The 13,317-nt window shown below is 42.3% G+C and overlaps 1 protein-coding gene across 1 annotated transcript; it reads left to right on the top strand.

The window, feature by feature from the left end:
- The first annotated feature begins 3,215 nt into the window (after window positions 1-3,215).
- LOC137768593 (trypsin-like) lies at window positions 3,216-7,255 on the top strand. Its single transcript, XM_068550134.1, has 5 exons — window positions 3,216-3,255; window positions 4,701-4,860; window positions 5,621-5,874; window positions 6,430-6,566; window positions 7,106-7,255. Exons 1-5 carry the CDS (start codon window positions 3,216-3,218, stop codon window positions 7,253-7,255), a joined length of 741 nt encoding a protein of 246 aa, XP_068406235.1.
- The last annotated feature ends 6,062 nt before the right edge of the window (window positions 7,256-13,317 follow it).

Below are 13,317 nucleotides of genomic sequence, written 5' to 3'. Positions count from 1 at the left end.
TCTCCTAGTGACTTTCACTTAGAATACAAAGCTCCTTCACTTAATGCCAGGTCTACTCTGCTCCTTACCCTTTCCACTCACAGCCACCCCCTCCCCTACCCCCATCAGCTATCCCTGGTTTTTCCCACCTTCATGCTGTCCAACCATCTGTCTAGTCCCATGTTGTTATGTGCATCATTAGAATTCCTCAGCATGATTTTACATAGTTCATGGCTGACCATTTTTACTTAAATAGCTTTTAAAAAATAGCATGTGTTCATGTAAATGTGCATTAGATAAAAATCCGCAAAGACATACAATATCAACATCTTTGTTTAAGAAGAGACTCAGGAAAAGAAGTGTAATTTGAAAATGAGAATGCAACTACAGTACAAGCACTGTGCTAAGTGGCTTACATGCAACATGTATGAGAGTTGTATGGGAATTACTGAAGTCTGGAAATGATCACTTGGCATTTTTCTCACATCCCCACTACTGCTTTAGATGAGTGAAGAATCATCACACTGCAGCCAGACAGGTCTCAAGGTGTTTAGCTGGGAATTTGCCATTGATCCTACATAACTCTCCTTAGCTGGCAACCCTCACTCTTTCCCTTCCTAATAGAATGGGTCCAAGTAAGAAAAAGCCCAGGGCACACCACCGAGAGGCCTCTAGGACTTAGCAGCATATGAGCCAATTATTGTGTAAACTCTTCTCCAAGATGCTGTGTTTTTCATATGGATTAAGATCCCTGATGAAGTTTGGGGGAAGTTTCAGGGGTAATGTAGAATTATACAACACATAACATTTCATTGTGGAAACGTCAACATGGAAGATGATTAGACAGGATGAGAAGACACCCTGTTCCTCATTCTGGGAATGGTTCTCCCCTTACTCCTTAGTATTTCTTAATTTTTAGGGATCGATGAATGGCAGCTTCCTGCCTTGTGGACCATGTACTCAGTGTTACTGAGTTCAGTTAGGGACAATACAGGCATTTTCCCATGGCTGTAGCCTTAGAAGCTGCTTTGCCATCTTTTCACCTTAGTTCAGTCATTCTCAGCTGGGAATGAAATGGACCCCCAAGAGGACATTTGGTAGTTTGGAGACATTTTTGGTCATAACTGGGAGGAGGCCTAATGCTACTTGTAACTAGAGGCCAGGGATGCTGATAAGTATCCTACAGTGTGCTGGTCAACACCCCACAAAGATTATCTGGCCCATGTTATCAACAGTGCCAGAGTTGAGAAGCTCTGCCTTCTACTAAATCATCTTCATATCAGCAAATTTTCAAATGAAGAAGAAACAGAACCTACTTCAGGAGTGACAATTTGCTAAAGCAGAAATGGCATCCTGGTAGGCCATTCAGATGCATTGTATAGGTGTAGAATTTGGCTATATCTAGCTAAAGGTTAGTTCTCGCTCAGATTCACTTATTCTGGATACTTCCACCATGTCCCATTAATTATGACAATTCTTGCTCCAGGAACCCATTTCTTAGATATTTCAGAATTCCATACGATCCTTGTAGTCACCCCTTAATTTGGTAGAGTTCAGAATCTTCTCCTATCGAGAAAAATTCAAATGAACTATCAAATTAAGGGGAAAAAAGGGAAATTTTATTTGAGCCAAGCTGAGGATTACAACCAGTGAGACAGACTGTAAGAAGCTCTGAAGACTGTTCTGCCTGTTAGAAGTCAAAGGCACAGTTGTATACATTTTTGAGACACAGGATCGTACATCAGAATGACACAGTGATATTTCACATAAAGTTCACCAAAGAAACACAGTCCAGGTAAGCAAGTACAAAGTGAGCAGTAAGACATCATGACCCCGTACAGAGCTGGGAAAAAACTTTCAAGAAGTTATATTGCTAGCTTCAGAAGAAAGGGAAAAAAGTTGATCTTTACCATCAAGCAGGCACTCCCACTTTTGAGGAGCTCTGTTTAATATGAAAAGCAGACGCACACTGCACATTAGGAGGAAGGGGGGTAGCCCAAGGTGACACAGAGAGAATGTAATGTTGAATTTTTCTTGTCCTGCCTTAAAATATAAATGTTATTTCATCATTCCTCTATTATGTGTACGGCATCACAGTGGAGGGCATGGGCTCTGAAGTGAGGCTGCTTGTGTTTGAACTCTGTATGGGTCACCTCATAGTATTAAAAATTTGAGGAAAAAAAGCTTACCTTCTCTAAGCCACAACCTCCCCATCTATAAAATGGCAAAAATTAGAGCACAATACTTATAAAGTTGTTTGAAAGGACTGAATGGGTAGATGTATCAAAATCCCACCCACAGGGTTTGATACATATTATAGTAAGCACTCAATAAATTCCCATTGTCTCTTCACTGGCCAAGAACTCTGTATTATCTTGGTGTCCAGACTTTGGTGAGCTGACTAGGGAAGTGTTACGTAGTGCTTGAGAGCACAGACACTGAAGCCAGATTTCCGGGGCTGGAATCCTGACCCTACCATGGATTTGCCTTGTGATTTTGGTAAAGTCCCTTATATTTTTGTGAGCCTCAGTTTTCCCATCTGTTAAATGGGAATTATAATAGGGATCTTGTAGGCTTGTTTTGAGAATTACTAATTTAACAAATAGGCTAAGTATTTAGCATATGCCTATTAAATAGTAAGTTCAGATAAGGATAAATTATTCTCATTCTTTCCCTTTCCTATTTTGAACTATTGTGGTTTCAAATCAGAAATGTTTTTCTTTTTTTAGGAGAACAAGTGTTCCTTTCAATAATGAAACATTAACATGGGTATACAAGGCCAGAGCTACTACAAAACAAATTATGTAATTCTGAAACAGGCAGTGTTAATTACATAAAGGGTATAGCTCTCAAGATAATCCTCAGCATAAAAGTTCATGCTTGAGACAACCAAGTACCTAAATTTTTTCTCTGGGAATCAGGACACCTGTAGCCCTGTTCTGTGACCTTACTCCAACTTACTTTTCTATTATGGGGAACAGTTTCTACCAGGTGGGCTCATTTTTTCCATTCCCATAACCTTCTGGAAAAGTGGACAAAAGTGGATGTTTAAATTGGATGCTGAATCATCTTCAATGTGGCACGGAACTGAATTCTAAATTTGGATTTGTGACTTTCCAGTGAAATCACATTTCCAGCACCTGTGGCCATGGGTGTCAGTGACAAACCTGGTGGTATAAATAGCTGTGGATGGAAACCCTTCAGCATAGTCCCTAGTCCAGATCCGGGGAGCAACCATGAAGACCTTCATCTTTCTTGCTCTCCTGGGAGTCGCTGGTGAGTCTTGATCAATAAGTGATCAGTAGGTGTCTATGACTCTTTTAAGGATGCACTTTCTACTCTGGAAGACAACAATGAATGCTGAATATAATCTCTGTACTCAAGAGGCTTAAGATGTTGAAACAACAGTGTACAGTACATATGTCTGTAGATAACTAAATCTCACTTGCTGGAGAAGATTATGCGGAGCAGGGGTGATCAGTGTAGAAAGTATTAAGGGGAAGAATCTGCCCTGAATTTCAGGTACAGTCTATGAAGTAAGAGTGAAAAAGAAAAGATAGTCAACGTTAAGGAAATGTTGTTTTGATCTTTATAAGAACTTGGAGTTAATACTTGGGACTAATGACTAATCTTGTACCTCTTGAAGAGGCTGTGAGCATCACAGCCTGAGTCTCCTCTATACTAAAGGGCATCTTAAGAGAGATCTTAACAGGAAAAGACACTCTATTTCTCGTGAATAAAAGCTATGGGCTGGTTTTACCACATCTTCACTAATGAAATCTCTCTGATGTAAAACAACATGTCATGCAATCATGAAAAGAAATAGAGAAATGACTATTTCTGTTTTTATACTGTTCAATACTATTGTACACTTCAAACTTACTACAGAATTTTCCCGAATTTGGTTGTTATAAATAAATTCAATACACATATTTACATATCAAAAAAGGCTATCTCAAATTACTTTAAAATATATGAACAATAGGGCATATATCATTTAATCCCAGACATTTGGAGTCCTTAGAAATCATAATAAATCAGTGGTCCAAAATTTACAGTGCTGAATAAATTAAAAATGTTGGAAATATAATTGGGATGAGGGGAAAGATTAGAGAGAGAAACCTTATAATGTTCTATGAGATTATTTAGTTAACATTTTAGGTGAGAACCAAGAAGAGATTGTGGAAACAAAAGTACAAAACTCCCCATTTTTTCCAGGCCAGAACATTCTCAGGTGGTATTTAAAAGTTTCCTTTCTGTAACCTCATGCGGTGTTTATCCTATACTGAACTCTACAAATAAACACAATCATGGTGACTGCAAAGCTTTATTGAACACATACTTAAATGCCTCCTTAGCAAGGTTTTGTGTAAAAAGTATTCTTTATATTCTCAGCTAGTGGTCTTCAAGGCATTTATTACGTAAGGAGTCTCTGATTTGTATGTGTGTGTGTGTGTGTGTGTGTGTGTGTGTGACATATGTAAAAAAATCAGTATATTGATCAAATTTAAAGCATAAATTAAAAATTAGATACTTTTAATAGTGTAAGTAGCATATGTGTTAAATGTATAGAACAATAAGATTTTGAAAAAAATTATATTAAAATCACTGTTTCCTGATTATGCATGACAAAAAAACGTGACCTATTTTTTTTCTGGTTAATCTGCAAAACCTTGCTGCTGAGTAGAAATTCCACAATAGCTCCAATTTCTCTCTGTCAGTTGCTTTCCCCATTGACGATGATGACAAGATTGTCGGGGGCTACACCTGTGCAGCGCATTCCGTCCCCTACCAGGTGTCCCTGAACTCTGGCTACCACTTCTGCGGGGGCTCCCTCATCAATAGGCAGTGGGTGTTGTCTGCAGCTCACTGCTACAAGTCGTAAGTAACCAATACTCACAGCCCTGTTCTCTGAGGTCAGGTCATCCCCAGCCCTGCCAAAGCACAATCAGGGAGAACTACAGAGTTATGCTTGAGGGGGGAAGCATTCAGATTTCAAGACCTCATTATTCCCCCCTGCCCAGGCGTTGTACGCATTGAGGGATTTTCCCACAAAAAGATACCCTTAGAGTTCCCTGATGGCCTTCCAAATGAGGGCAATAAAGACATAGGAAGAAAAATAGTGAGTGATTAAATATACCTAGAATACCCTAACAGCTCTAATCATTATAGCTCAACCAGGAAAAACATGGCATATGCAAGTAACAAAACACAGGAAATTTCCAGTACAACCTAAAGATAAACACAACTCATTCTATTCCCTTCATATTCTGCCATATCTCTGAGGCCTGCCATGGCTCCCTACAATAATTGATAATCCCAACCAGAGTAATCAACACCAGTTGCCTTTTCACCTCCCACTGCTTGATTGGCATCATTTGGTTCCCATTCCTATACCTAATGAATCTAGCAAGATGTTGGGTTGTGAGTCTGGCCTTGGGGTGACGCCTACCTAAGGAATCCTCTAACCTGCACCGTAGGTGGTAGGACTGCCTTAAGTGCACACTAACCTGTGTGTGTATGTGAGGGGGGCTTCAGGGGGCTTCTGTCTGTGCTTATGCTCAAGACTGAGTTGTAATGGAATGGGGAGGAGCTCACGTTGACGTTGGAGTCTTAGAGAACTTGTAACCCTTTAATCCAGCCGAATGCAGGTGGGTCTGGGAGCACACAACATTGATGTCCTTGAGGGCAACGAGCAATTCATCAGTGCAGCCAAGATCATCGTCCATCCCAGTTACGACAAAAAAACCTTGAATAACGACATCATGCTGATTAAACTGAGCCAACCTGCCACTCTCAACACTCAAGTAGCCACTGTCTCTCTGCCAAGATATTGTGCAGCTGCTGGTACCCAGTGTCTCATCTCTGGCTGGGGCAACACCAAGAGCAGTGGCTGTAAGTGTCACCGGGAACAGAATCACCAAGTCTGAGAATCCTAGAGGTGAAAAACGTGTTCAGCGTCAGTTAGCCCTAGCTGTCACTCAAGGCAATGTTCCCAGAGAATAGTGGGGTTCTATGGAGTCTTAGAATATACTAATTGAAATGCATAACATCCCTCTGCTTGACAACACAACAAAAAAGGACTATGGTAAAGTTGCCAGGTATGCAACTAAAATGTGATTAGTGATTTGCAGGGAACCAAAACGCGAGGAGGTACACAGAACAGAGACTAAGAGGTTTGGAACTTTTCAAAGCATAGCCCCGCTTCAGAAATAAAGTCTCTAGATTTGAGATCTATGGTCACTGATGCTAGTGTCAGAGAGAGAACAATTTGTTGATGAAAACCGTTTGGAAGACCCTCCAGATATAAGTTGTTCTTCCAAAACAGAAGTTACCGGCAAACTGAGAGAAGGGATAGGAATATTGGGAAGAGGGGGGAGAGATACTGAGAAAGAAATTTCCCAGATTGGATGGGTAATCCTCTTCCATTTCCACTCTTGCTCCCAACAGCCAGCTTCCCTGAGCTCCTGCAGTGTCTGAAAGCTCCCATCCTGTCTGACAGCGTTTGCCTCAATGCCTATCCCCGGCAGATCACCAGCAACATGATGTGCCTGGGCTTCCTGGAGGGCGGAAAGGACTCTTGCCAGGTTAGTTGCTTTGCACGCCTTCTCCTTCCAGCTCAGCCTCACATATCTCCACAGTATTTCCCATTTCCTGAAACTCAGAAAATTGAAAAGCTGTCCCTGGGGCTGATTATGAGGGCTGAGGGATAGATTTGGGGTAAATGATAAATTCATTTTGCCATATTAATGGTTAGGGATCAGGGGAAAAGATACACAGAAGATCATGTGCAAACAGTACATCCAGGTGGGCTTCTGAGGAGGGCTAGAGCAGAAGGAAACTTTGAAAGGAGCAGGGCTAGATGGGCAGCATTGCACTGCCCAGTCCTCACCTCTTCTTGGCACTACAGCCCTGCAACTAAGGAAAGAGGGAGCTCAAAGGAGGGAGAAGAAAGAATAGGGGTCCAGTATGGAGACTGAGGGTTGGTTTTCCAGGGAAAGAGAAGGGCTTCATGGAGGGTCAGCAGCCTGGGAAGGTGGTCCCCGGGTAAAGGAGGAATACCTTTGAGCCTTTCTCCCATGTGGGCACAGTTGTGAGTTCTAACTGGCTCTTCCTTCTTGCCCAGGGTGACTCTGGTGGCCCTGTGGTCTGCAATGGACAGCTCCAGGGCATTGTCTCCTGGGGCTACGGCTGTGCTCTGAAAGGCAAACCTGGTGTCTACACCAAGGTCTGCAAATACGTGAAATGGATTCAGAAGACCATCGCTGCCAACTAAACAGCTTCATCTCTTCATGCCCTCCACGTTAGTCAGCTTCACCTTCCTCCCATCCTGAAAACAGTATCTAAATAAAAACATTTTCTCCCGTACCAGATATATCCAAGAAGTGTCCTTACTTGGTTTGTGTACTTTCTCTTCAATGTGGCTACTGAGAAGAGGGTGGATATAGAGTTGAACTATTACAAGAAGATGGAATTTGAAAGGCTATTTAGTCATTCATTCAGCCTCATCAAAATAAATTACTGCTCACCTACTAGATGCCACATTCCGTGTGGATGTTTGGGCTATAACGATGAATAAGGTTAGCCATCACTGTTACCACTGTAGTTTTACACAGATAATGACACTAAAATGCAGAAAGTTAAAATCAACTGCCTAAAGTCACTCAACTAGTTCATTGTGCAGCTGAAGTGAAGCCCCAGCCATTCTTATCCCATCGCTTTGCTGCCGCTGTGACCCTGCGCTCTCCCTTTGTCTCTAATCTACCTGAAACTCTGTGAGGCTAGACTAGGGGAAAGGCTACACGGAGAATGTTTTAAAAAGTACAGATCCTGTATTTCCAAGGTTTCATCTACCTATTTCTTTTATTCTCCAAGATACTCTTGTTTTCCATCTGGAATTTTACTGCTACAGCATGCATGATTTCTGCCGGTAATCTGTACCCCTCTCCCACACTAGACTGCCCAAACCCCAGCTCAACGTATGTACTATTTTGAACTGTAAGCAAAAGAAGGTGCAAATGCAGATAAGTTTGTGGAAAATTGATCTGTTACCCTGAGGTCATAAAAGTCTTGACTATAGGGGTGGTGTTCTCTGTTCTCTTCCGCCCTATCCCGCGAGGCAACACAGACACCCCGCTTTAGCTCTTCAGTGTTGTTCCCTGCAACTTTTCATTTTTCCTTGGATCATCTAGAGGATGATTAGGAGTACAGGTCCCAGTACATGATTCCTATGTGTATCTGGTATGAATCAAGGATGAAAGATACAATATGGTCTGAGCATAACAGCATTGGAATAGGTCGGGGAGTTCTGAAAGGTAAAAATGTTTGTAGCCCCAGTAGGATAACGTGATACGGTGAAGGATGGGTATTATCTTAGTCAGTTGGTGCTCTGTAACCAGAAAACCACAGATTGGGTGGCTTAAGCAATAGACATTAATCACTCACAGTTTTTGAGGCTGGAAAGTCCAAGATCAAGGTGACACAGGAGGTAGTGGGGGCCCCCTTCTGGCTTGTAGACAGCTGCCTTCTTGCTGTATCCTCACATGGCTGAGAGAACTGACTCTAGTATTGTAATAGGGGCGGGGCAGGCGTGCAGCCAGTAGCACGCGGCCGTTACCCTGTTACTGAGCAACTGTTACTGCGAGATCAGAAGCAGGAGAACCTTCACCTGGCGGGTGGAGGTCGCCCTTGGCCAATGGTTGGCCATGTCGCGGTCCTCGCGGGGTGGGGTGCGTGTGGTAAGAGGTGTATCAAGGTCTTCTCCCAGGGCCCCTCCAGGCCCTCCCGCCTCGGGCCGGTGGGTGAGCTGGGGGGGCCTGGATGCTGTGTCCTGCAGAGCTCCAGAGCCCTCGCCACGGCACCCACTGGCCGGGCCCAGACCTTGAGGCAGGGGGAACCTCTCCCCCGCCCCTGCCTCTGCGACCTAATGGCCGCAGCAGTCTGCATGGGTCCACAGGACCTGCTCCCCAGCCCCGCTTTGGGTGGCCTGAGGAGCCTGAGCGCTGGCTGGGTCCTGGGCGCCTGGCTCCCTCCGTGATGACAGCTGGGCAGGGTCTGGGGATCTGGCCCTGAGGGCACCGTCAGCAGAGAACTACCTCTTCGGCGGGGCCTGGGTGCTGCACGAGCACTCCCGGGCAGGGTAACCCTCCTGTGTAGGGACCCCCTCCTCTTAGCCAGGGCCTGGACCTCAGAGGGTGAAAGTCGAGCCTTGGGACCTTGCACTTTCTTGTCAGAACACAGAACAACATTTGTTTTGGTGGAGGTTTACAGGAACATCGTGACCTGACCGCGACCTGACCTCAAGAACAAAGGATCTGACACCAAGAAATCTGCAACAACTAACCACGCCCCTCCCTCAGCTTTCCTATAAAAGGGCTTTGCTGAAAGCTTTCAGGGAGTTCGGGGTTTTTAAGGTATGAGCCACCCGTTTCCTTGCATGGCCCTGCAATAAACCTTTCTGTGCTCCGAACTCTGATGTTTTGGTATTGTTTGGCCTCATTGTGTGTCAGGCACACAGACTTGTGTTAGGTAACAGTATCTCCCTCTTATAAGAGCACTAATTCCATCATGGGGGCTCCACCTTTATGACCTCATCTAAACTTTCCAAAGGCCCTACCTCCTCATACCATCTCCTTGGGTGTTAGGGTTTGAACATACGAATTTTGGTGGTGAGGGACACAGATATGCAGTCCATAACAGGTATCTCAGAAGAGGAAGGTATGGGAAGATACATTCCCCTATTACCAATTTTCTATACCTTTGTATACCTCTGGATGGCACATTTGTAGGGAGCAGTCCTGAGCCCTTAATATTACCTTATCATGCCACTAGGATGGAGCCCAAATTCCTTAGCCTTGCATTCAGGGCTCTTAAATGTTCAGTTATAACTAATCTGCCCTGTGTATTTCCTTAGTTGTTATTGAATTGCTTTTATGTTTGCTTATGGCCTAAAATAATTTCACATATAACTCCTCTTTTTTTGTTTTTAAATGTTACCTTGTATCTACCTTAAATAAACATCTCAGGCTTCTCTACAGAAACAAATGAGTTTAAAGATTTCCCTGTTCCCTCTGAAATGTTCTTCTACCTCACCCATCACCATCACCAATATACACCTACTCACCTAACCACCTCAGGTAGAGGGAAGATTCAGAGACCTGAAAGGATAAGTGAGATAACATAAAAGATGAGAGATCAGGGCAGGCCCAAAGTAAAGTATGAAAAGGCAAATAAATCATTTTTCTGGATGCCATCCAACAGTCCCTTTTCAGCATATCTCGGCATTTTCTATCTCTTACTTAAAATCTGACTTGTTACAATTTGTGAAATTATATTAAAATGTGAAATCTATATGCTCTTTGGCCCAGCAACTAAACTTCTAGAATCCTATCCTATTAAAATGTGCTTATAAAAACAAAAATGTGTAAGTGTGAGTGTATCATTTCGGAATCATTCAGTTGCAAGGAACAGAATGTCCAACTCATACTTTAACATGTACTTTAAAATGCTCTAGTGGAAGCTTAGAAATAGTGAGAACAGCAAGGATGGTTTGATTCAGCAATTCAAAAATGCCATCAGGGGACCCAATTTATTTCTGTCTTTGCCCTCTGCATCACTGTCAGCTTTATCCTAAGGATAAAGCCTTGTGATCAAGACAGCTGTCAGAGCCATACTCTCCCTTGCCTGTATCTAGGGAGAAAGAAGCTTTTTGCCCAGAAGCCCCCTGTCAAACATATTGTGTCTCCTTAACTGAATTTGGTCACTCTCACATCCCTGAGCCAATAACTGAAGAGGATTATGCTGTTGAACTTATAATTAAGTTACATGGCACACCATCAGAGCACACATAACCTTTTCATTTTGCAATAAACATGGCCTACTTGGTATATATTTGGTTAACGGAGTAATTATAAGGTTAGCTATCAAGAAAAGGAGGTGTAGGGGCTTCCCTGGTGGCGCAGTGGTTAAGAATCTGCCTGCCAATGCAGGGTACACGGGTTCGAGCCCTGGTCTGGGAAGATCCCACATGCCGCGGAGCAACTATGCCCGTGAGCCACAACTACTGAGCCTGCGCGTCTGGAGCCTGTGCTCCGCAACAAGAGAGGCCGCGACAGTGAGAGGCCCGCGCACCGCGATGAAGAGTGGCCCCCGCTTGCTGCGACTAGAGAAAGCCCTCGCACAGAAACGAAGACCCAACACAGCCATAAATAAATAAATAAATAAAATTAAAAAAAAAAGAAAAGGAGGTGTAGATTTTAAGGAGGCAGCCACAGTCTCCACCAGAGTAATCAAGGATGCTTACTGATGTATCGTCTACATAACACTGAAAATCGGGAAATAACTCAGTCATTAACAGAGGATTGATTAAATAAACCTGGTATGTTGTACAGTGGAGACAATGTAACTATTCTATTTATTTATCCAACCATTTAACTTATTGAGGGCCTATTACGTGCCTAACAGTGTTTTATTCACTAAAGATACAACAGGGAAGAAAACAGTTAAAACCTTGCCTTCACGGTGTATTCATTCTGATTGTGTAAACAGAAAACAAATAAATAGAGACTAGAGAATATAATGCTAATCAATGCAAATGCCACAGGAAAAGAAAACTGGATCAAAGAATGGATGAATGGAAAGCAAAGATCTGCTTCTAAAGTATAATCAAAAGAAAAACATCAAAAGACCTGTGAAAGCATACTACGATTTAAAAACCCATTTTGTAGTCAGAAGAGGTATCTCTCACCAAAAGATATTTACTACAAATAAATACCTAATTCATGATTCAATAAAATCCAGGAAGCCATGATATTTCATAGCAAAAATAAGGCAATGTAAAGAGGTAACAGTCTGAGATCAGGAAGAGTTTTTTGCTTGCTATGTCTCATTACAGTAACAGATAGATTTAATTTACTTATCACTTGCTCTGAAAACTCTCAGACGGCTCTCAACTGTCAACGTCATGGTTAGGACCTTTGATAGCTATGTAAAATAAAGCAATATTTGCACTTGGAAGTTTAGCTACTTATGTAAATATTTTTTCACATGGGCTATATAAGCTGGATAGAAGTAACTTCACTTCAGATTGGTACACTCCATAATCTGTTAGTTTTCCCATTAACGAGCAAAAAATTTCAAGGTATACTCAAGATGAATTTATCGAAGAATATTTGCTTTAATAAGACAGATAGAAGCCTCTTTTGCCCTAGAAATCTTATTTAATTCATTATTTAAATGAAAACTAGTTTAATCATTTCTTTTATGGCAAGTAACTTTAGTGTTAAAATCAAATTCTAAAAGACCTTTAAAAAATAAAGATATTGACTATCTTGGTATGATTTTAGCCTTACTTTTAAAAGTCAAGTAAGAGGGGCTTCCGTGGTGGCGCAGTGGTTAAGAATCTGCCTGCCAATGCAGGGGACACGGGTTCGTGGCCCGGTCCATGAAGATCCCACATGCCGCGGAGTGGCTAGGCCCGTGAGCCACAACTACTGAGCCTGCGTGTCTGGAGCCTGTGCTCCGCAACGGGAGAGGCCGCGACGGTGAGACTCCCGCGCACCGCAATGAAGAGTGGCCCCCGCTTGCCGCAACTGGAGAAAACCCTCGCACAGGAACGAAGACCCAACACAGCCAAAAATAAATAAATATATATTAAAAAAAAAAAAGTCAAGTAAGAATGTCTGCCTTGTTGAAAAAATGCAACTACAAAAGTCTTTATTTAGTCTTAAAAATATCCATCTTTTCTGAGTAGCTCAGTCTAATCCCTTTTTAATTTATATTCCATCTAAGCTGTGGAAACTTTCTAAACATACTCTTGCCATACGATCCAGCAATCACACCCCTTGGTATTCACTCTAAAGAGTTGAAAATGTATCTCCACACAAAAACCTGCACATGGGTGTTGATAGCAGCTGTATTTATAATTGCCAAAACCTGGAAGCAAACAAGATGTCCATCCTATGAATTAGGTGCTAATATTCCTCCCATTTTATAAATGAGAATACTGAGGCTTAAAGAGGTTAAATGTTTCTATCAGGACAAGGCACCTAGAAAGTCCTGAAGCCAGGAATTGAACCCTACCTAGGAGCTTGACTCCTGAGTCTATGCTCTGCACTGCTATTAATAAACATGGAAATGTTACAAAGATTTAAGGGCTTACAACAATATTTGGACATAGATAAAAAAGTGTTCCCAGAGGCCTGGAAAATATGGGGATCCTAAGGTTATAGTTATTTTATTTAACAAGCATTTATATAGCATTTACTATTTACCATTAGAACTTGCTGTTCTAAGCACTTTATAAATAGAAAATCTGAACAGACCAATAATGAGTAAAGA

The sequence above is a fragment of the Eschrichtius robustus genome, chromosome 8, assembly GCF_028021215.1.
Source record: "Eschrichtius robustus isolate mEscRob2 chromosome 8, mEscRob2.pri, whole genome shotgun sequence".
NCBI classification, from domain to species: domain Eukaryota; kingdom Metazoa; phylum Chordata; class Mammalia; order Artiodactyla; family Eschrichtiidae; genus Eschrichtius; species Eschrichtius robustus.
The sequence above is the reverse complement of the archived record's forward strand: the minus strand, read 5'-3'. Positions and strand labels throughout refer to the sequence as shown.